This window comes from Sorghum bicolor, chromosome 7, assembly GCF_000003195.3.
Source record: "Sorghum bicolor cultivar BTx623 chromosome 7, Sorghum_bicolor_NCBIv3, whole genome shotgun sequence".
NCBI lineage: Eukaryota > Viridiplantae > Streptophyta > Magnoliopsida > Poales > Poaceae > Sorghum > Sorghum bicolor.
This window is the reverse complement of record NC_012876.2, coordinates 12,681,783-12,706,177: the sequence shown is the minus strand read 5'-3', so window position 1 is coordinate 12,706,177 and position 24,395 is coordinate 12,681,783. Positions and strand designations below refer to the sequence as shown.

The following is a 24,395-nucleotide window of genomic DNA, read 5'->3' as shown; positions in this document are numbered from 1 at the left end:
TGGTGCCATCAAACATTGGTGGTTTGCCCCCAACATGGTTGAACACAATATGAGCCATAATTTGCACACCGAGGTTGTTAAGCCTTCACTAAACGGTGACCACTGCTCCGATACCACTTGAAAGGTCCTAATATGGCTAGAGGGGGGTGAATAGCCTATTTAAAAAATCTACAAGGCACTAGAGCAAAGGGTTAATATAACAAAAGGCGTTAAGCAATTTTGCTCTAGCTCTACAAGGGTTGCAAGCCACCTATCCAATAATTCTAGTTGCTATGATCTCTAGGCACAAGCAATGGCTATGTCACTACTCTTTATAACTAGTTACAGCTAGCTAAAACTAGGATCTACTAGTTACAACTAATTTGCAAGAAAGTAAAGAGGTAAGAGATAATTATACCGATGTGTAGAGGATGAACCAATCACAATGTATATCAATATAATCACCGGGAGAATATCAATCACAATATTGACACCAATATTTTTCTCCCGAGGTTCACGTGCTTGCCGGCACGCTAGTCCCCGTTGTGTCGACCAACACTTTGTGGTCCGGCGGTTAATTGGGATTCCACACCCAAGCTCACCACGAGCACCGCAAGGACCTACCACAAGTGAGGTAGCTCAATGACACACGCAATCCACTAGAGTGGCTTTTGGCACTTCGTCCGGGAATAAGCCCAAGAACCCCTCACAAAATAACACCTTGATTGGGGGCGGACACAATCACCAAATCCCCTCACCAATCAGTAAATCCGCAACCGTCTAGGTGACGGCAATCACCAAGAGTAATAAGAAATCCACAATCACAACAATCACCTAGTGCCACAAGAATATGCAGTTTCAAATGCACCTAGGGTTTCCCTCAATCCTCTCTCAGATGAGCACCAAGCTATGAGAGGGAGAGGAGAGGGAGAAGATGCTCACGAGCTCACTGGATCAATCACGCAAGCCTCTCAAAAATCTCTCGTAGGATTAGCACTTGGGAGAGATGGGAGAGGGGAGCTCGAGTTCTCTATTCTCTGGAAAGAAAGAAGTGAAGCGTTCTGTTCTGTATTCGCGAGACAGAGAGATCGCAAAGAAGGGGAGCGCTCGGCCTATATTCCTTGGCCAACCAGCTCTCCAACGGGCAAAACAACAGTGCCGTTTGCCACAACGGGCAGCAGCAGGCACTGAGTGACCCTCTGTATTTTCTCAGCACTGGGTCCCATCAAATAAATGAGTGAGCAGCAAGAGCTACAACTTCCCAGCAGTCCACGCGCATGCACTCCTCCAATCTCTATTCTGAATGGACAAGCAGCACCTCCAAATTAATTAAGTGTCTTCTTGTACTTGAGTGGACCACTCTATGAAGAGCAAAGGTCAATGGCTGCCTCCTTTTATCAAGGTGTGTTCACACTTGCATGCAGTCATGCAAATCACCTTTCTCATTCTCTCTCATTTATTATGGCAAGAGCTCCACAACAAGCAACGCATGCAAGCATGGTCCTTGACTGTCATTCCTTCTTACGCACGAGACAGACAGCAAGCAGCAGCTGTAAATTCTTTCAACTGGTTCCAACTAGCTGCAACTGCTTTCAGCTCTCTTTCACCTGCCTGCTGTTGGGCTGCACACTGGATTTAACTGGTTGCGACTGTTTGTGACTGCTTCTAGCTTCTTGCAATTTCCTTCACTTCCTTGTTGTTGAGCTGTGCACTAATTTTAACTGGTTCCAACTGGTCGCAACTGCTTCCAGCTTCTTGCAAAAGCCTTCACTTGCTTGCTGTTAAAACTGTGCACTGCTTTTAACTGGTTTCGACTGCTACTTACAAAAACTTTCAGCAGCTTGCAGTTCCTTTTCATCTGGACAACAGTTCATCTTCTTTGAATTTTCAGCACCTTTTCAAGTAGCTAATTTCACCAAAATATTCCAAAATAAATTGGACATCTAAATTAGCTTTTCACAAATATTTTTCCACGGCTTTCTCATGCATCTCACCATGTCACTAAGCGCTACGAATATGCAAAAGAGAAACATATTTAGTGGCACTAGATAACAATTGCAATTAAAAATTTCCCCTCTTTATAGTATGGTTATCTATCCTAAATCCACTCACACCCACTAGGTGTCTTGAGTGGCAAAACAAAATGGCCCTATTAATAATACCTTTGCCTTGAGCCCATTTTATTTTTCTCTTTCTTCTTTTCCAAGTTGGAGCACTTGAATATCATCTTTTAGTCACCTCCATCACCATGACCATCATCTAGCTCCATCACTTGGTGTGTACCAACCTATCTTTATATATCACTCATGACAACGGTTAGTACACATAGGTTTTATCAATTATCCAAAACCAAACTAGGGCTTTCAGTTGGTTAAAATACCGTTTCAACTGTTTGGGCGACATTCCTGCTTATTGAAGATGTCAAACCTTACTGGTCGAAGAAGCTCAAGACGGCGTGTTACATCACAATACATGGTGCTCGGGGACTAGCTGTGGGGGTATAAACCCCTATACCCTTACGGCTAGACTTGGGCCAGGAGACTTGGCCCATCACGAGACAGATTCGGGGCCTGATCCAACTGCTCGGAGTTTCGCGTAAGGAAACAAGACGTGGAGATCAAGCAGGATTCTAGTCGGTTAGAATAGGAATTGATATCGTGTTATCTATGGCAATTGTAACTGGCTAGGATTAGTTTTCAGATCTGTAACCCTGCCATCTGTACTATATAAAGAGAGGCAAGGGATCCCCCTTAGACAACTCAACTCGACACAATTCAATCCACAGCAATACAATCAGACGCTGGACGTAGGTATTACGCCCACACGGTGGCCGAACCTAGATAAAAACCTTGTCCGTGTCTTGCGTCACCATCAAGTTCGTAGCTTGCGCACCTATCTACCGATAATCTACTACTGTGGGTATACCCCAAGGTAGACTACCGACTAGCTTTCGTCGACAGTGATAGGTGGAGCTCAGGAGATATCGGCCAAGGGGGAATCTAGCGCCATTAGCTAGTAACTCGACCGCTGCAAGGTAGATGCAGGTTGGCCGAATCGATCGGCCATAGAAAATAAACTTATCTAGCCACATATTCAGGAATATGGCATATTCCCTTTTGCCAACCGATCCAATCTTTTGATATTTCTGGATGTATCCTGTCCAACCGGCGATGTTGCAAGTGTTTACCTTGTACTCAGCTCTTCTGTTGTAAACCATGGGGTCATCGGCAGTTGAAATATCTAAGCCTGTGAGCATATGCACATCGGCAAGAGTGGGGGTAGCTAGGCCGTGTCCAAACATGAAAGTATTGGTGGTGTCTGACCAAAAGTAAGCGGCTGCTATCATCATCGACTCGTTCTTCTGCATATCGGCAATGGATAGCCTGATACACTAATCTAGTTTCTGTTCTGCCCAATATACTTCATTCGACCCACTGACCCTCAGAAATCAATCTTTCCATCCCTTGGTGGTTTTGGGCCAAGATCAGAAGGTATCTTTCCATAGTCTAAGGAGAAATTCTCAGCTCTAAATGGGATTCTATTGGTTTCTGCATTAATCAGATCGGTTGGATCTAGGTTTCCCATTGGGCCTAGGCATTGGATGTGTGGTTGATCGGTTGGAATAACTAGTTTATCGCTTAGTTCCTAAGTTTGAAAGATCAAAGGGGCAGAAGTAAAAGAAAAAGAAAATCGCTAAGCCTATGAATTGGCAATAGTAAAAGGAATTGCAGTGAAAGGGGATGAGTGTAAAACTGACCGCAGGGACGATGAAGTTGATCGCCATTGTTCTGAGCAGGATGGAGGTGGAGCCGAGAACTTGAGGGTTTCACTAGAGAGAACTCTTGTCGGTTGAGGTTGTGCAGTTGCTTGTCAAGGTCGCCGCTGGGGAGAGTAGGTTTTGGAGGATTGAAATGGCAAGGTAGAAGATGGGTACCTGAGGGAGATATATTTATAGGTTAAACTGAGCAGGGGCATTCTGGACTTATCTCTCTGCCGCGCACGTAGAAGTCGAGGTTGTTCAGATAGATATGGTAACTGTTCGCACGACAATCAAGGGATTGTGTGGATGATTTAATGGAAAGTAATCATGATTTGAAGGATATTTCGGCATGCGGAATATTTTAATACTAGGATCGGCAGTGTGGTATAGTGTTGGATTCTTGCCGATGAGTGGTTGTTCTTATATTCTAGCCATAATCGGGATCAGGATGGTTGGAGATTATGCGATATTTACTAAGACACAAAAATCAAGGTTGGATTTGACCGGATTCGACGGCAAAATTTGTCATAAGAGAGATAATTATGTAAATGCAATCATTATCTGGAGTAAATTTCAGAGCATTAATGATTTTATACTCCGAAATTAGGGGGCATGTGTTGACACCATTTTTTGGTACGGGTCAAGATAATCAAGATGGGCCAATCGGTAGTAGGGAAGTTAGTGCATTGTACTAACAGAGAGGTGCCGATGAAGATCAGCCGATGGGGGTTGTTGCCGATGAAAGAGGATTGTTCGAGAAGGGATTGCCTTTTAATTTAAATTCAAAAGTATTGACCGGTGAGATCGGAGGTGGCATTTGCCGATGGCAGTTTGAAAACTATTGCCGATAGGATACATTGCCGATGTCGATGAAGGAAGAAATGAAGACTGCTGCTGGTAAAGCCTATGATGGCAGGAAGTCTGTCGATGAAGCGGGGACAGATGAAGGTTTCATCGTAGTTAAGTCAGACACGAAAGTAGATAGGTGTTATTTTCTATATTTGTTAGCATATTGCCTTATGTAAGAGTCATGTTTTGTCTTAGAAACATATCCTAGTCGTATTTAGTTGTGACTCTTTAGGTTGGAGTATAAATATAGGCTGAGGGGCAATGTAATAGCAATCAGTCAATATCAAATCCAAGTTTATTCCTACTTTTGCATCTACTCACTTTTCGACGACTTCGTCAATTTGCATATTTCTTTTTACGAGTTCTCATCGATTCGGCGTGTTGCATTGTTCTAGTGCAAATCTCGATGATCCTCGAGTTCCGCGTGAGTACCTCTTGGCCGTGACTTTCGAGCGCATCGCTGTTGTCGGGACCAAAGTCCTTGAGTTATCATCCTTGTCGATTAACAAGTCAAATCAACTGGCACGTCTAGGATATCGGATTGAGTATTAGCCCTTTGTGTTTGCAGATCCACTTTTGCATCAACAATTTCACATGATATAGATGATATGGTCATTTTTGTAATTAATATGGGATGATATGGACTTGGTGGGGAATAATGTGGACACCTTGCATAAAGAGATAGAACATTTAGGCCCTGTTCGTTTACTTGGGAATAGGTGGCTGGAATAGTTCCAAGTGGAATAACAACTTTATTTATAGTAGCAGTGCTCAGCTGGATTAATTCCTACCCTTGATCCACCCCAAACGAACGAGGCCTTAGTAGGTCATGTAGTGGGGAATAATGTGAATATCTTGCATGACGAAAAAATTTATCTAGTGGTGTTTAGCTTTATAAGAGTATATAATTAGGATAGATTAAAATTGTGGTTTGCGATACTTCCTTTGAATGTCGTTACCCGTGGTTCTTCTTTAGTATAACTAAATGAATTAAATGAAAAAATAAGAGAAAAAATTGTCTATTTAGTTGATTTAGTTATATAAAAAAGAGTTGAGGATATCTATTTGACTATTTGGAGCATCATGCACGCCCACGCCCAAGATAGCTGCACTCGACAACTCCTCAAAGTACACCGCAGGCTTTGTGAGCTCAAGATAGCTGAGAGAAGATTTTCGGAGTCCAACAGCCTTGTGAGAACTTCAGTTTCAGGCCATCAGTTGACCGTCAGATGCTATACAGTGTTCATTATCATCGAATCTGAGACGTAAGACTTGTTCTGATGCAGACTGTTCATTATCAACTTAAGCGTGATGGTGTGATGATGGATTAGTTTTAGTCATGTCATGAGAAACTAATAACTGAATGCTTTGTTGCGTTTCCGGTCGATCCGATTGTATGTACCAGTGAATTCATATATGGTTTGGACCCCTTACATTGTTGGTACTCAGTTTTGGATCCGTATGTAATTTTATAGTAGTATTACCAAAGGTTTTGCGACGTTTTTTACAACAAAAAGTTTCAGAGTTCATGTGCGTTTTAAAAATTAAAAAAAGACAAAACAAAATAATTTTTCAAAAATATATTCCACGCCCAGTGGGACTCGAACCCACAATCGCCTGATTAGAAGTCAGACGCCTTATCCATTAGGCCATGGGCGCCTATTGAATTTCGGAACACTTGTCGCGTATTTATTGTAAGAGCAGATTTTGTCCACACCCCTACGAAAAGCACCATTAGGGTAGTGTTTGGTTTCACATTTTGTGATTATGGAGGGTAAGAAAAGTGGTAACACATGTGTTGGTTTGGTGCCATTGGCAATCATAATTGGCTATATATATTAAGAGGCTCTCCGGAGCATAGTTATAGATCAGTGTAATTCAGCACAAGTTATGTATCTGATGTCGTTACATTCCAAAACTGAACAAAGACCATAATGATTGACCCCAATTTTAATTAAAGTATAACCTGATTTAGTTACCATTTGCATTACCACTAGTCGAACCAAACACTATGTAAATCAATAAATCTTTAAAAAAAGACAAAGTAAATCCTACAATAAATCTTAAAAAAAGACAAATAAAGAATTTGAACAGCTAAGCTACCCTCAATTTTCACTATATGCTATTGTGAATAATAGAATTAAAAATATGACAAAATGTATTAGAGTTTGATCTACAATGATGAAAATTACATCTGAGGTATGCCATACCATTTAGCTAGAGAGGTTCGAAGCCTTGCGCTGTGGGAGCACTTTGACATTGACTTAATCCAGCCTTATTAGACCCAACCAAAAGAAATAAGAGCATGGTGGGAAGAAGTGGCACCCAAAATCCCAAGGGAGCGATGACTGTACTTCAATGGATCGGTAATTTATATGATGTGGAACATTTGGAAGAAAAGAAACAGAAGAATTTTTCAAGACACGGCCATGAATGCTTGACAAGTAGCCCTCAAAGTCAAGAAAGACATAGATATGCGCTCTCACCACCACCAACTAAACCAGAAACCCTAAACATGTCACCTCAATATGATGTACCTTCGCAAATAAAATATCCATGTACATTCCATCAAGCCTCCCTGCCCCTGCCTCACCATTTAGCTAGATACATTACACATCAAGAGATAAAATTCTTTGTGCCTCCGATAAACTCTTGTCGACATCAGAACAAATCATAAAATAATGCACAACTGTTTTTTTTTTCTTTTTAAAATCACGCCACTTGTTGCTGAAGCTGCTTCCTTAGCTCCTTGCGCAATATCTTGCCCGATGGGGCCTTGGGGATCTTGTCAATGAAGATCACTTCACGGACCTTCTTGTAGTAGATCACCTGGAGCAGAAGGACCCCTCGCGGTCAAAAGGGAAGAAAAAAAGAAACAAAGGGCCACGCATGTATTTGTTTCTTTATCTTGGCATTTAGAATCAAAACATGCATGAACTCAAACGGAGGCAACAAGAAAATAAATATCACCTCCTTGGCCACAAATTGTTTGACGTCATCTTCACTAAGCTCGCTCCCTTTGGCCTTGGCCACAAAGGCGACCGGGATTTCTCCGATTTCCGGCTCGACTTGTTTCCTGCAATAATGATCATAGACACCGTGCATCTCAACGACTGAAATATTACCAAGCATCCATTGTTGGGCAAGGGAAACCATCTAGCTAGTAGCTTAGGAGAGGTCAAGTGATTAATACCCGACGACAGCGGCATCGGCGATGCTTGGGTGGGTGATGAGCAGGGCCTCTATCTCTGCAGGGGCCACCTGGAGACCCTTGTACTTTATGATCTCCTTAAGCCTGTCGACGATGAAGATCTCGTCGTCGTCGTCCACAAAGCCGACGTCGCCGGTGTGCAGCCAACCGTCAGCGTCGATGCTATTCTTCGTCGCATCCGGGTTGTTCAGGTAACCTGATGAACAAAAACACATCAACGACGTTGCTCATATAATACTGTACTGTACTTTATTGCAGAACAGAAAGTAACTTAACCAAATTCCACAAAAAAAGATGGACTATAATAATATTGGAGGATGGCAACACAACTAAAAGCTTGTGAAATTCAGTTGCACATCACTTCGTTAGGTGAATGACGACAGCATCCATTGTTTGTTGGAACTCCCACCAATTAGCAATTATCATAAAAGAATAATGCAAAATAGATCATAGATGTGACTACATTTGATTTCTTTCCGTCAGTATATTCCATTATATGTCCATGTCAGTTGTCATCTGCTGGTAGTAGATCCATACTCCTATACTTCTATATCTTTGACTCGAGAACACGTGCTTGTCGCCAATATATGACAATTTACAGTGGCCTAACTGAAAGCTGCGGTCGCCATTGACATGCAAGCAACTACCAAAACCAAACATTGCTGCAGGCCCGACTTCACTTCGGTGGGATCAGATCTAGGAGTATTCAGAACAGTCCCATTCATGATGATTTATTTCAGCTATCACACCAAGGGAAAGGAGGAAGACTTCCATGGCCAGACTGAAGCCGTCAGGTCTCAGCTAAGCCCATTTAATTCAATGTTAATTTATTTCTGTTGCCAATCTGGACAGAAAGGTACACATGACATGAACGGTTTGTGCAGTAGAGGAAGAGTGGCACAGCTCACGTCTGTCTTGTTGACCGAGCTATCTAGCTAGATTATAATTTCCTTCACATTGCTATATATCATGTGGTGATACTTTATTCATCAACCAATCGAAGTTGAGGAGTGATTAACGATATGTGAAAGCATTACCAACATGCATGATGTGCAGTCGGCGAACCACTTGTGCATATATTTCTATATATATATATATATATATTGTTCCAACTTCCAAGTGGGGTTATAACTAGGGATGTGTGGGCCAGCCAGCCGGCAGTCCATCCATCCATTATCTAATGCAATCATGGAGATGGAGCTGCCTCAAGTCAACATTTGGAGGTTGGAACGAACGACGACGACGACGACGACGACGAGGTGCAATGCAAGAGACAGAGACTAGAGTAGTAGAGTACCTTTCATGATCTGCTGGCCCCTGATGCAGATCTCTCCGGGGAGGTTCCGGGCGAGGGACTTGCCGGTGTCGGGGTCGACGATCTTGAGCTCGGCGTTGCGCACCACCGTGCCGCACGCGCCGGACTTCACCTTGAAGGGCTCCTTGGCGAACGCCAGGCACATGGACAGCACCGGCCCAGCCTCCGTCATGCCGTACCCCTGCGTTGCGTTGCGTTGCATTGCGTGGCATGAGACACACATAGAGAGAGATACATGAATGCAGCTGACTGATTGTACTTGGGTGCTTTCGCATACAGTAGATCTGAACCGAATTTTCAGAGCATGCAAAGTTTGGTCTGGGACAGAATAAAATTCAGAAAGGTGATACGAACGGATTAGTACGATGGGTGTAGTATATATTCTTAGTTCTGTTGTCCAATGGACTGACTGGCTTTGTGTGTGCTGTCGACGTGGTCGTCGAATAACAGAATAGAACCATTGCCAACTTGCCTCTACTGGCACAATGAAATCGTCAGGTCCGTTTTTTTTCCTTTTTTTTGGCTTTTGGAAAAATCTGGCTCCACAATATTCTAGTTATCAGAAAAAAGCCATTGATGAGCTATTTAATTTATTGTAAAATCCTTGGGATCCACCTCCCCCGCTTGGGAAAAAAAACAAAACAAAAAACTCAATTCTATGAGGTAGGACAGTCTCAAGATATTGCACACGCGGGTCCAGAAAATCGTGGTGCTCTTGGCTTAGAGCATCTCCAACAGTTATACAATTGGACTTTGCATTCTTGAAATTTACCAAAAACCTTAAAAATTGCTCTCCAACAGTTTTGCATTTGACTTATGCATTTTGGCAAACTTGGCGTTTAATGGACCAAACTTGGCATTTTTCATAGGCACAATGGCTTGGCAATTTCGATATCCCGAGAATCTTAGACTCCTTGTCGTGCTCGTACTCCCCACATTGCGGTAGTTTCCCGCGAGACGACTCCTCCCCACACGCAACTCTTTCTTTCCCCCGCGCGCCGCCTCCTTTCTTCGCGCGCCGCCTCCTTTTCTTGCAGCGACGCGAGGCTACCTCGAGCACATGTCGCCGGCCTGGATCAAGCAGCGACATCTTTTGGTGACCTCGAAGCCCTCCTTGCGGAAGCCTTGGGACCTGGATGCCACGGTGCTACCTAGGACTGTTGCCTCGATCGGATCTCGATGACCTGGACCAAGCGGCGATGTGGACTTGTGGAATGAACACGACCATGCGACGGGCGAGAGAATTGGCGGCGACGGGCGAAGGAATTGTGCACGAAAAAGAAAGCGCCTACGCGACGCGCGAGAGAATTTCCTGCGAAGATGAAAGATTTCCGGACAAAAATAGTTGGGTCCACTATTTTAGGAAATGCCAAGTCAAAAATGCCAAACACTTGGAGATGAACTTATTTTTCCTTTGGCAAAACGTCTAACGACTTGGCAAACTCCAACAAATAGCAAATTCTAATTGCATAACTGTTGGAGATGCTCTTATGCTTTGACACGAGAGGAAGTATTATAGCAGGCTGTAAGCCAGCTAAATGCTGAGGTGGAGGAGAGAGAAGAGGATAGAAAATAAAAGCGGGCTATAAGCTTACAGCCGGCTTAGACACAAAAACCAAGAAAATCTGTAACACAGACAAGTAGGTCATGTATTAATAGTGATGAGCTAACCATTATATGAGTGGGCTGCAAAAAAGCTGTAAACAAAACTTACAGCCAGCAGTTGGCTGTATTATAATTTCGGATCAGCTTTTGTATCTGAGGGTACCTGGTCTTGGACTCATTTAAGACTTCGCTTATGAAGTAAACTGGTCTCTGGACTTTGTACACATGGCCTGGCTCATCCCGTTCGACCACCATTGCCGTGGAGACAACCCTGTCGGTTGCTGCTATGTAAAGGAGCAGGTCTTCGTTGGGTTGAGGCGCTGTGAGAACGGGTGGCGAAGTGAGAAAGGTTTTGAGCTGGGTGAACGCAGCGTCGACTTCCTCTCTCCAGGAGAATTTTTCTGACGCCTTTAGGAGCTTGAAGAAGGGGAGGCCTTTTTCTCCCAGTCTAGAAATAAAACGGCTGAGAGCGGTCATACATCCAGTGAGCTTTTGAATATCCTTGACGTTTCTAGGTGGTCGCATATCAAGCACTGCTTTTACTTTTGAGGGATTCGGCTGTATACCATCGCGGCTGACGACGTTGCCGAGCAGTAGACTGGAGGGGACCCCAAAAATATATTTTTTGGGGTTAAGCTTCTACTTGTATTTATTTAGTGCCTTAAAGGTTCGGTCTAGATTGTCGATTAGAGTGCTTGCATCCCTTGTTTTGACGATGACATCATCTACGTAGGCCTCGACGAGGTCATCACGAATCTCGTCGTGGAGGCATTGCTGAATAGCCCATTGATAAGTGGCTCCAGCGTTTTTGAGTCCGAAGGACATGGTCGTGTAGCAATACGCACCGAAAGGAGTGGTAAAAGATGTTTTGATCTGGTCTCCTTCCTTTAGTGAGATCTGATGATAACCAGAGTAGCAATCTAGAAAGGAGAGAAGTTCGCATCCGGCCGTTGAGTCGACCACCTCGTCGATGCGAGGGAGACCAAAAGGATCTTTAGGACAGTGTTTATTGAGATTAGTGTAATCAGCGCACATTCTCCATTCATTGTTCTTTTTTCTTACAAGAACAGGATTGGCAAGCCAATCAGGATGATACACCTCTTTAATAAATCCGGCTGCTAGAAGCCGTGTTATTTCTGTCCTAATAGCCTCCTTTTTGTCACGAGCGAACCGTCGCAACTTTTGCTTGATGGGTCTTGCCGTTTTCGAGACGTTTAAGGAGTGCTCGATCAGGTTTCGTAGGACGCCGAGCATGTCTGCGGGTTTCCATGCGAAAACACTCACGTTGTCCCTTAGAAACCTGACGAGCGCGTCTTCCTATTTAGGGTCCAGGTTGGCCCCGATGAGGGCCGTCTTCTCGGGGCTGTCGTCGACCAGCTGTACCTCCTTGTGCTCTTTGGACTTTGAATTTTTCCACGGAGTCTCCTGCTCGGGTAGTCGATGCTGGTCGGGTGGAAGCTGCGCGGCTTGGGCTGCGTTTCTGCCATGCGGATTGAGAGGTCAATTGCCTCGATGATCTTGAAGCTTTCCTCCTAGCAAGTGTATGCGGTGTAGACGTTGCCTCTGATAGTTAGGACGCCCTTCTCTGTAGGCATTTTGAGGACCAGGTATGAGTAGTGTGGAACTGCCATGAACTTTGTCAGCGATGGTCGGCCCAGTATTGCATGGTAAGTTCCATCAAAGTCGGCGACCACAAAGTTGACGAACTCTGTTCAAAAGTGGTCGGGCGTTCCGAACGGGACAGACAGTGTTATCTGTCTGAGGGGTACTGAACTTTGACCTGGCAGGACTCCCCAGAACTGAGCGTCGTAGGGCTTTAACTATGCCGAGGTTATCTTGAGGGCAGGCAAGCTATTGCGAAAGAGGATGTCGATGGAGTTTCCCCCATCAACAAGTACGCGCTCGAATCTGATGCTGTTGATGCAAGGATCCAGGATTAGAGGGAAGTGTCCTAGCTCTGGGATGGCGGCCCATTGATCCTTCCTGCTGAAGGAGATCTCCCTGTGCGACCTGGGGGAAAATTTCGAATCAGCGATCATACCATCTGTGGTGTCCACGTTGAGGCAGGCTCTCTTCAGGAGCTTTCTTTCTCGCTTAGACTCGATGGAGACTTTACCTCCGAAGATGGAGTGGACTACGTCGGTGGGATTGACGTACTGGTGTCGCGGGTCCCTATCCTAGTTGTCGTCTTTATCTTCGTGACCACGCCCGTCCTGCTTCCCGTTGTTCTTGGCAGAATCGTCTTGAGCGGCCCGCCGCGTGTAGATGTTTTTAAGGACACGGCATTCTTCCATCGTGTGATTGGACTTGGGGTGGAGTTGGCACGGTCCCTTTAATGTTTTATTGTAATCTTCCTGGTAGTCTCGCCGCCCATTGGAACGCTTGACCGTATTCACCTCGTGGTTGTGGTCGCGAGGGCGCTTGCCCCTGAAGTCATCGCGGTTGTCACGCCGCCTATCCCAACCTTCTCTGTGGTCACGGTTGTCAGGGCGACGATGGTTCCTGTTATCAAAACGACCACGACTGTCGTCCCGTCGAGTGGGTTGGTCAGGGCCTCTCGCATCTTCTCGGATGAGCTTTTCTGCGTCATCGGCGTCGGCGTAGTTTTTTGCCGTGGCAAGGAGCTCGGCCATCGCGGTTGGCCTTTTGCGCAGTAGCTTGTTCCTTAGTGCTTCGTGGTAGCGTAGCCCTTTGATGAAGGCGGATATGGCATCGTCGTGAGAAATTTTCGGGATTTTAAGGCGCATATTCGAGAATCATCGGATGTAATCGCGCAAAGGCTCGTTTTTCCTGTCCCTTATTCTCTCGAGGTCGTATTTGTTCCCGGGCTGCTCGCAGGTAGCGATGAAATTGTCGATAAACGCTTGGCGCAGTTCTTCCCAAGAGTCGAAAGAGTCCTCGGGCAGGCCCAGGAGCCACTGATGACCAGCCTGGTCGAGGACGACTGGGAAGTAGTTGGCCATGACGTGCTCATCTCCTGTTGCTGAACGGACTGCAATCTCATAGAGAGTGATCCAGTTCTCTGGGTTTTCCTTGCCGTCATATTTTTTGAGCTTCTCGAGTTTGAAGTTGTGGGGCCATACGACTTGGCGAAGGTGTCAGGAAAACTGTCTCGGGCCGGGGGGGCGTGCGCGGCATCGTACTCAATGCGCCGCAGGTTTTCGTGCACCGCTCTTTCCGTGGCGCGCCTGTTGATGCGGTCCCGAGCGTCCTTGGGAGGGATGTTGTATCGTAGATCCCTGTCCTGGTTTACTTCCTGACCATGCCCACGATTCTGCTCACGGTAGCCGCCGGCGTCCCGACCACCGTTGCCACGCCGTGAATCCTTCCGACGATTATTGGGGGAGCGGCTATGGTGGTGCTCGCTGGGCTGTGGTCAGGTCCGGCTGCGATGAGTCTGGTCGGAGGAGGCCCCTGTGTAGGAGATAGCTTGGACCCTTTTGAGTAAGGTGGCTGTCTGTCCCATCGCGGCGATCAGATGCGCGCGCACGCTAGATCGGACACCCTAGCACTCGGTGAAAGCCCTAGTTTGGTTTTGGATAATTGATGAAACCCTAGTACTAACCTCTATGCTAAGTGTGTGTGTAGACTTAATGAGGTTGGTACATGCCAAGTGATGGAGCAAGTGATGATCATGGTGATGAAGGTGATGACCACAAGATGATCAAGTGCTCAACTTGGAAAAGAAGAAAGAGAAAAACAAAACCTTATGGAGATCAAGGCAAAGGTATTGCTTAGGGTTTTGGTTTTGGTGATCAAGACACCATAGAGGGTGTGATCACATTTAGGATAGATAGCCGTACTATAAAGAGGGGAATTCTTTGGCTAAGCGGTAATCAAGTGCCACTAGGTGTCATTGTTCATGTGCATGCATTTAGAACCTAGTGAGCTAACTTAACTCCTTCGAAGAAAATGATTGTGAAAATGCTAACACACGTGCACTTGTTGGTACACACTTTGTGGTGTTGGCACACTTTCAGAAGGGAGTGGAGTTTCAAAGGTAGAGAGAGGATGGGTTCCTCTCTCCCTCCCGCCGAGCTTGCTCGGCGGGATTCGGCGCTTTTTGAGAAAATGAAGTGCATATTTTCTATTGCGCCGGAGGGAAATTTGGAGAAGTCGCGGGAGGGTTTCTCGCTAAGAAAACACTCACCGGACGCTGGACACTGAGGCACCAGACGCTAAGTCTGAGCGACCGGTGCAGACAGTGCCTGGCCCAGCTAGGGTAAGGCACCGGACGATAGGCACCGGACGCTGGCTTGAGAGTCCGGTGGTGCGCGTCCGGTGTGCGGGCGTTTTGCGACCCTCTCTGGGTGTGAGTCCGGTGAGCACCGGACGCTCAGGGTGCGTCCAGTGGCTTGCGTCCGGTGACCCTGCAAGTTTGCGAGCTCTCTGCGCATGAGTCCGGTGTGCACCGGACGTGTCCGGTGCCAACCTGCTCAGCGTCCGGTGCACTGTAGGTTACCGTTAGACTCTGACACGCGGCTGACGTTGGAGCACCGGACGCTGGTGTTGAGCGTCCGGTGCCCCTTTAAGAGCGTCCGGTGACCCCGCAGTTTGCCCAGTGAAAAGAGCCAACGGCTCTATTTGTTTGAGGGGTCTATAAATACGTGTTTGGCCGGCTTGGGGCTTACCCTCTTGGCATTCTAACATACTTGACATCCTTGTGAGCCTAAGCAAACACCTCCCACTCATCTCCTTCATAGATTAAACATCTTTGTGAGATTGGGAGTGATTCCAAGTGCATTTGCTTGAGTGATTGCATCTAGTGGCACTTGGGGATCGATTTGGCTGCGGTTTTCTTGTTACTCTTGGTGGTTGCCGCCACCTAGACGGCTTGGAGCAGCGGAGGAGGATTGGCACGAGTTGGTGATTGTTCGTGGCCATCTCCCGGTGGTTGTGAGAGGTTTGTGCCTACCTCGGCGGAGTGCCAAAGGCAACATTAGTGGATTGCTCGTGTCATTGAGCTACCTCACTTGTGGGTAGGTTCTTGTGGTGTCCTAGTGAGGACTAGGTTCGTGCTACACCTCTTAGCCACCGAACCACCAAGTGTTGGTCGACACAATGGGGACGTAGCGTGCCGGCAAGCACGTGAACCTCGGGAGAAAAATCCGTGTCTCAATTGTGTTTCATTGGCATTCTCCCGGTGCTTGATTGTTTATATTAGTGATTGGTTCATCCCCTACACGGCGGTATAAATATCTCATCCTATCCTTTACTTACCGCAAACTAGTGTAATTAGTTTAGTTGCTTACTTTGCCTTGTGTAGCTTAGTTCTCTAGTGTAACTTGTAGAGACTTAGTTCTTGTGTGCATAGTGATCATAGCAACTAGAACTGTTGGGTAGGTGGCTTGCAAACTCCCCTTTAGAGCTAGAGCAAAAAGCTTCGCTTTGTTATTTACTAACTCCTTGCTCTAGTGAGTTTGTAGAATTTTTAAATAGGCTATTCACCCCCCCTCTAGCCATATTAGGACCTTTCACTCGGGAGTATCAGGGAGTCGGTCTAGGCTTGCCATAGCAACAGCCACGTTAGCACTTGGCGTTTTGTAGACTTGCTGATCTCCGACCATGTCGAAAGCGTCACTGAGGTTATGCGGCGGGAGTTGCCGTTCCTCGTCCGTGTGCCGCCGAGCACGGTCGACATTGCGCTGTTCGTGGAGCTGCCTCTGCTCGTCTGTCTCTCCATCGACAACCGGTTCGTCGTTGCTGACATTGAAGACGAGATCTCCCCGCCGGGGCGGAAAGACCGGGAAGCGAGAGAAACCCGGAGGGTACGGTGGTAAATCCAGGTCGTAATCTTCGTCCTCAGAGTTTATAACCTCGGTGGGGACGGATCCAATGCTGGAGTTTGTGTTGGAAGCCTGGTCATTTGGTAGTTCTCGGATCGTCACCATGTTGACGTAGTGACGAGCTGGTCGACTGCTCCGTTTTGGCAATCAACCCGTCCTGTTGAAAAGGGATTGGATGTGCCGTGAGTAGTAAACGACTGAGTTGTTTAGCCCGTAAGGAGGACTCTGGTCTGGGTCTGCCCTGAGCTCAACGGACCGCCCTGTGGGGGTGGAAGTTATTGTCAGAGACGTCCCCAGCCGTTCGTGTGTGACGACACGAGTTGGCCGGCAGGAGTCGAAAGAGTCCGTCGGCGCGACTTGATCAGATTGGCGCGAGATCCCATCTACTAGCCGGGAAGCTTCGAGGAGCCTGAGATCGGCGCGATCAAGAGCTCGGAAAAGGTCTGAGCCGTCGACCTTCTTTCCCTTGTAACGAGGGAGCAGTGGTCGAGTGCTCGGTGTCAGCGTGATCGGAGTTGATGCCGCTGTCGTCCCAGATCGGATCTGGGTTTCTTCCGAAGTCGTGGTCGTGAGGCCGCTGCCGTGAGTCGTCCACGTGATCTGTCCGACGGTGAACGTGAGGCCTTCAGGCACGGCCGCGGAAGCTGGAACGATAACCATCTTGTTCGCCGGGAGAGCTGTACGCACACCCCCTACCTGGCGCGCCACTGTCGACAAAAGCTAGTCGGCAGTCTACCTTGGGGTATACCCACGGTAGTAGTTTATCGGTAGACGGTGCGCAAGCTACGAACTCGATGGTGACGCAAGACACGGACAAGGTTTTTATCCAGGTTCGGCCGCCTGTGGGCGTAATACCTACGTCCTGCGTCTGGTTGTATTGGATTGAGAGAATAGTATGTCCTAGGGGGGTCCCTTGCCCCTCCTTATATAGTCCGGAGGGCAGGGTTACAGATTTGGAAACTAATCCTAGTCGGTTACAATTGCCATAGATAGTTTGATATCAATCTCTATTCTAACCGACCAGGATCCGGCTTGATCTCCACGTCTTGTTTCCTTGCGCTAAACTCCAAGCAATTGGATCAAACCTCGGACCGTCTTCATGATGGGCCAAGCCTCCTGGCCCAAGTATAGCCATAAGGGTATAGGGATTTATACCCCCACAGCGAACAAATGGATATTTTTTGTTCTCAACTTAAGTGAACAGGAGTGCTACAAGAGGCAACTAACCAACCTAATCCTCTAACTAAAACCCACCTAAATGAAATGCAACATCGAAGTCGGTGAACAAATTCCCTCAAAAAAAGTCGGTGAACAAATAACTTAACCTTCAACATCATCAGCACCCAAACCATGGAACTACTGTGTACCAAGTCACAAGTCCGCAGCACCCAGAAATTCAGAAGTCCGCAGCACTCAGAAATTCAGAAGTCCGCAGCACTCAGAAAGTCAGAACTACCTGTACCGCCGTGAGGGAGCAGCACAGAGCACTTAAGAAGTCAACTTCTCAACAACTCCGCAGCTAGGCCTTTAGTTTCAAAATTTTTAAAGATTATCCATCACATCAAATTTTTAGACACAACCATAGTATATTAAATATAGATAAAAAATAATTAATTGCACAGTTTGTCTGTAATTTACGAGACGAATCTTTTCAGTTTAGTTAGCTTATGGTTAGACAATAACTATCAAATATAAACAAAAAATCTACCGTTATCAAACACAAAAAAATTCGTGAATTAAACAAGGCCTTAGTGCTTGGACAAATTAAATAGATTGTTGTTTTTTGTTATGTATAAGAAAGGAATATGAGAAGTATTGTTTAATTGTTTCCAAAGTAGAAACAATATTAAAGGCCATATGTAATTAAGCGATCTTCCCAAATGGACGTTTTCAGAAAATGTTGTCTAAATTGGATATATCCTAAAATCTCATTGCTAAAACTCATAGGTAAATACTTCCTTTTCTTCTTAAATAAAAAACTGGCTATCAAGTCCATGGTTCGCGGTGTTTGGATCCAAATAGGTACTATGCTTATTAGCTTTAGTGGATCCAACGCCTTTAGCTAATACTCCAACTAGTAACTTATAACAAACTATATATCTAGCTAACAAAAAGCTGTTGACGGGCTATCCTAAGTCCATACTAAAATACCGCTAAGCATTATTTAAGTTCCAATTACAGAACCATGATAGTAACAAAGTTAACAAGAAGATGTTGTATTAGCTAGAAAGGCCTTTCTTTGCTAGCCGCAGCTAGTAATAGGGTCTTGTTTAGTTAGGAAAAGAATTGGCTTTGGCTACTGTAGCACTTTCGTTTGTATTTATTAAATATTATCTAATTATAGATTAACTAAACTTAAAATATTAATCTCGTAAATTACAAGTAAACTATGTAATTACTTATTTCTTTTATTTATATTTAATACTCCATACATGCATCCAAAGATTCGATGTGACAGAAAACTTTAAAAAAAATTAGAACTAAACAAGGCCTAAAAGTCTATTAGTTGGCACGACCATATCATGGTGTACATGCCCGAATTAATCACTTGAGTTGTCAAGGTATCTTATGCTTGTGAACGAATTTCTCCATGTCCATGGGCGTTGTTGGATTGTTTCAATCAAACGTGCCAATTAATGGTGAGATACTTAGGGCTCGTTCGTTTAACGTGGAATGGTTTCTCTAGAATTATTTCAGGGCCTTGTTTAGTTCTAAAAAATTTTGCAAAATAGAAATAGTAGCACTTTCGTTTGTATTTGACAAATATTGTCCAATCATAAACTAACTAGGCTCAAAAGATTCATCTCATCAATTCCGACCAAATTGTGCAATTAGTTTTTATTTTCGTCTATATTTAATACTCCATGCATACGTCTAAAGATTTGATGTGACGGAGAATCTGAAAAATTTTACAAAATTTTTTAGGAACTAAACAAGTCCAGCTGGAATAATAGGCTTATTTGTACTAAATATAGATCTAGAATAGTTTCCGGCCTCAAAACCGGTCAAACGAACGACGCCTTCCTTAATTAAAGGGTTGACCTACGCGGATATCAAAAGGCAATCTAAGCCACTCGAGAAACATCCAACGGCCATGGAAAGCTTATCAAGACCATCCATCCAATGCCGTCATCATTCACCGTCAGATTATCAATACGTAGGCCCCAACGCAAACGTACCACATTCACATGGTAACATAATCAACAGAAATGGGCACTCAGAATTTCAGAAAAAGAAAAGTGAGTCGCAGAAAATCAAGAACCTGGACATAAAACACGACGCAAAAAGCCAAAAGTGCAAACAAGAAAAAGAAAACAGCCCAAATGAGACAAGCAAACTATGGAAACGGAGAAAAACGGCCGGTGCCGTTTTGGTGCGCGCGCGTGGTCTGGGCTGGCATGGCAGTGGCACGTACCTGTCCGAGCACGGCGCCGGGGAGCTTGGCCATGAAGGCGTCCTCGATGTCCTTCCCCATGGGCGCGGCGCCGGAGAGCACCATCCTGACGGAGGACAGGTCGTGGGACGCGGCCTCGTCGCTCTTGGCGACGGCGACCACGATGGGCGGCACGAGCGGGGCGATGGTGATCCGGTGGCGCTCCACGAGCTCCATCATCCTGGCGAGGTCGAAGCGGCGCATGACCACGATGGCGGCGCCGACGCGGAGGCCGCACATCATGATGGTGTTGAGCGAGTAGATGTGGAACATGGGCAGCGAGCACAGGATCACGTCGTCGGCGGTGAAGCCGATGTTGGGGTTGTCGCCGTCCACCTGCTGCGCCACGCTGGTGCTCAGGCTCCGGTGCGTCAGCATCACGCCCTTGGGGAGCCCCGTCGTGCCGGACGAGTAGGGCAGCGCCACCACGTCGTCGGGGTCGAAGCCCGCCGCCGCCGCCGCTTCCTCTGCTTCTCGGTCCTCGTCGTCGGGGACGCTGGCCATGACGTCGTCCCAGAAGTGGAGGCACCCGTCGCGGTGCGCGTCGATGAGGACGACCGTGAGTCCGCCGCCGTCGTCCTGGACGGCGGGGAGCTTGTCCACGGCCATGGACTCCGTGAACACGACGGTGGCACCGGAGGCCGCGATCTGGTTGGCGATCTCGTGCGGCGTCGACATCGGGTTGGCGGTGGTGACCGCGGCGCCCACGCGGGACGCGGCGAAGAAGGAGAGCACGAACTCGGCCGAGTTCAGCATCAGGTTCATCACCACCGCGCCGCGGCCCAGCCCCAGCGGCGCGCGCCGGAGCGCCGCGGCCAGGCGCCGGGTCAGGCGGTCCACCTCGGCGTAGGTGCGCACGGCGCCGGTCGCGCCGTCGATGAGGCAGGGGCGGTCGGCCACCTCGGGGAGCCGCTCGAAGCAGTAGCGGTGCAGCGGGAGGAAGTTGGTGATGGCGATGTCCGGGAGCTTGGACCGGAAGATGATCTCCGGCGACGCCTCCTCCTCCTCCACGGCGGCAGCCACCACCGGCACCGGCTGCTGCTGCTCCTCGGTGGACCCCATCAAGATGATCAAGGGCTTGCTTGGTCGAGGTTTGCGTTTGCAAGATTTTGGGTGTCCGGTACTTGCTACTTATTGTCGTGTTTGCAACAAAGGTGATGATGATGCGGCATTTGGTGGGAAATCGCAAATTATTTTGCGAAATAAAAGTGCCAACTGTGACGAAGGACTGGAGTGGACTATGGGAGGAGGAGGGAGTGGTTTGTAAAATGTATATTCATCGAGGGTTGCTGCTTGCATTGTTGAACATGTCCACCTGAGTTCAAATATCTGACTTGGGTACTCGTATTTTTTTAGATCTATTTCAGGATTTAATGGTGTTATGCTTTCAGTGGTAGGCGACATGTCTGTCAACAGCGAAGCAGCTATGATGCCTTCATCAATTTCGAGATTTGTCGATCTAACTCAATTCTTCAAAAGTGCTCATAGGGTAGGATGTACGTGTGTATGTTCATATAGGTGAGTATTCGCTCGTGTATATAAGTGTCTGTGTTTATAACTGGGTCATGAAAGAAAAAGATGGTCACTGAGCTGTCTTCACTGCTGCAAGACCGGCCTTTAGTCCCGGGCGAAATCCATATCTAGTCCCGGACAACGAGCTGGAACTAAGGTTTCGGGACTAAATGTCCCACTTTTAGTCCCGGTTCTCACACCCGAGACTAAAGGGGGACCTTTAGTCCCGGTTGGTAATACCAACCGGGACAAAAGGGCTCGCCAGACACTGATATGGCACAACCCCTTTTAGTCCCGGTTGGTATTACAAACCAGGACTCAAGATTTTTTTCTTTTTCTTTTCAATTCATTTTTTATTTTGGTTTTCAATTATATTATTTTCCACTTTATTCTTAACTGCTATTATCCATATACGTTGCACCTATACGAGAACGTTATTATTGCACACAAATAAAGTATGAAACTATATATATTATAGAGCTATACATATACGTACATACACATTACATTTACAATAATATACAAGTAACCAAGTGTTCGGCCGCCGGTTGAAGGTTGTACAAATGTTTGCCCTTCACTCCAAGCTCATACAAGTGTTCGTCCTTATTTGCATTATGAAATCCCAACCTAGGGTTGTAGTGGAACTCGGTGTCTTCGGAGATGACTTAGTCCCGGTTGGTGACTGTAATACCCGATTTTAAGGACAAAACCAGATATGCACCATATGTGAGTTTTAGAAGTCAAACCTCACATATAGCTACAAATAAGGGGTAATATCAAATGACAATGCATAAATATATAACGTACTTAGTATAAAAGAGATAACCTTAGATAGCAAACAGCGGATAGACAACTCCAACCATCGGGTATTAACTCCTCTCCACAGGATCCAACTGACTGGTTGATCACAAGCCTAAATTTCTCCTGAGGTTTGGGGAAAATAGCAAGAGTGAGTCCATGTCGAACTCCACAAGTATAGCAACTAGATTGTATAGATCCCACAATCTCATGATCAATGTGACATAAATAATGTAGAGCATTAAACAATAAACAATGATCATATTTAACACACAAGAATCATCACCGTTGATGCAAGAATCCCCAAGGCCGCTCGTGACCGTGAGCACGGCTAGTATACCAGTTTTACACTCTGCAGAGGTTGTACATCTTTACCCATGAGTCATGATTTACCCTTTCGCCCGAGGTGATCAGCCTCTTAACCCACTTCCAAGGAAGGTCGGCAGGGATCACTATGAAGCCTTTCAAAGGTTTCGTCTAACAAGTTAGGGCCATTAGATTCACTCGGCAGGCAGATATAGAGCCCCCCTTCCATGGCACATAACCCGCAGCCTATACACACGGACAGAGGCCACACTATACCCAACGTGTCTAGCCATTCTTACGCCATTTAAGGTAACCGCTAACAAGCTAGAAAAAGGTCCTCATACTGAGCTAAAGCCAGAGCCATTATAGCCCTCATGGTTGCACTGTTGTCCCGGTTATCACTTACAGATAAATCATCAAGTGGCTAAAAAGTCATTTTTATCATTTATTACTTAACATTAATCTAGTCACAGGATCATGGTCACAGAAATAAAATCCAAATGCTACACTTGCCTCGATCCAAATGCTCTTGCTTATCCTTTTGGTTCTGCTGGTCTCACTTGTCCAAGGCTCTGATCTTGATCACTGAAGCACTCTTGATCACCACGAATTGCTTATCGTCTAATCTCGATCATCGATCACACAAACAATCGAAGAAAACATACACGAAGCAAACAAGACTACAATTAGAACAGTACACCATTCATATAAAAACAGTATGAAAAGTTTGTAAAACGATTATACGCATCGCTACGATCTCACAGACGTAAAGATCACGTAAATCAGATTTAAAACGGAGAAGATATGAATTTTCTAAGATTTCCTATAGATAAATAATTAATTAAATAGGACCACGAAATTAAAAAGTTTCAAACTGAGTAAACAATTTTACTAACATGTAGAGCTCATTAATATGAATTCAACGCAATTTGAATGGACAAAAACGGAATTAAGATGAATATTTTATGAGCTAGATAAAATCAGTGGCAGTTTTGTAAATACAAGAAAACGTATTCTCGGAGTCAATCTGGTTGTTTTCCGTTTTCTAAAAGAGAAAGCGTATTTTTGAAATCCGCTTTGGACTGCGGGTTTATTCTTAAAAAGAGCAGGGGTTCTTTAGCAAGAGTTACACCGAACCGTTACCTTCTAATCTCGTTCGCTGGTGCTTGATCGGACGGTCCGCAGCGTCCCAAGGAGGTCACGGCAGGGGTCGGCCGCCGGGTGGAGCTCCAGCGCGGCGGCGCCATTGGAGGCTCGCCGGAGTTCTCGGTTTGAGCGATTCCGGCCACTAGAACGCAAAAAGAATACACCGGGCGGAGGAGAATCTCGTGCCGAACTCATCTAGGGCCTAATCTGGAGCCGAGGGAGAGCGAAGAGGGCTTGCCGCGGTCGAGAACAAGGTCGGCCTCGCCGAGATCCAACTCAAGAGAACACGGCGACCTAGGGCTTGGTTTCGCAACATGGATGCAAAGGGGTGTTGCGGGGTGGATTTGGGAGTTTTATAGGGCTCGGTTCACCGTGGATGGCAAGGAATCCCGTGCGTATCGGGTTTTGACACCCGGTCGAGAGTCCAGCACGACTCCGACTTGGGGTTGAAGAAGGCTGGCTGTCGGGTGGGGTCCACTGGTCAGAGAAAGAGAGAAGGAGAGGGCGCGGGGTAGGCCAGGAGCTGGGCCGGTTGCGCGTACTGGGCCAAAGAGGGGAGCGGGCCGCGGGGGAGGGGAAGCAGGCCAGAGGGAAAAGGGAAGCGGGCCTCGGCCAGACCCAGGGAGCTGTCTCCTTTTTTTTCTTTTTATTTTCTTTTGTTTCAAGGCCATTTCAAAAACAAGTTTGAAAAATCA

The 24,395-nt window shown here is 46.4% G+C and overlaps 1 protein-coding gene and 1 non-coding gene across 2 annotated transcripts; both read right to left on the bottom strand.

Moving 5' to 3' along the window:
- TRNAR-UCU lies at positions 6,175-6,247 on the bottom strand. The gene has a single exon. It is a non-coding gene; the product is annotated as a tRNA-Arg (tRNA).
- Positions 6,938-21,548, bottom strand: LOC8082428 (probable 4-coumarate--CoA ligase 1). Its single transcript, XM_002444062.2, has 5 exons — positions 19,921-21,548; positions 9,097-9,295; positions 7,782-7,995; positions 7,559-7,664; positions 6,938-7,417 (listed from the first exon to the last, which is right to left on the bottom strand). Exons 1-5 carry the CDS (start codon positions 20,998-21,000, stop codon positions 7,301-7,303), a joined length of 1,716 nt encoding a protein of 571 aa, XP_002444107.1. The 5' UTR covers positions 21,001-21,548; the 3' UTR covers positions 6,938-7,300.

What these genes read in the sequence shown, in the direction of transcription:
- LOC8082428 (XM_002444062.2), bottom strand. Translation starts at nt 21,000, where the DNA reads ATGGGGTCCACCGAGGAGCAGCAGCAGCCGGTGCCGGTGGTGGCTGCC. An exon ending in GGGCCAGCAGATCATGAAAG is followed by an intron (nt 7,996 to 9,096) that starts GTACTCTACTAC and finishes TTTGTTCATCAG; the next exon opens with GTTACCTGAACAACCCGGAT. An exon ending in GCCGATGCCGCTGTCGTCGG is followed by an intron (nt 7,665 to 7,781) that starts GTATTAATCACT and finishes TCATTATTGCAG; the next exon opens with GAAACAAGTCGAGCCGGAAA.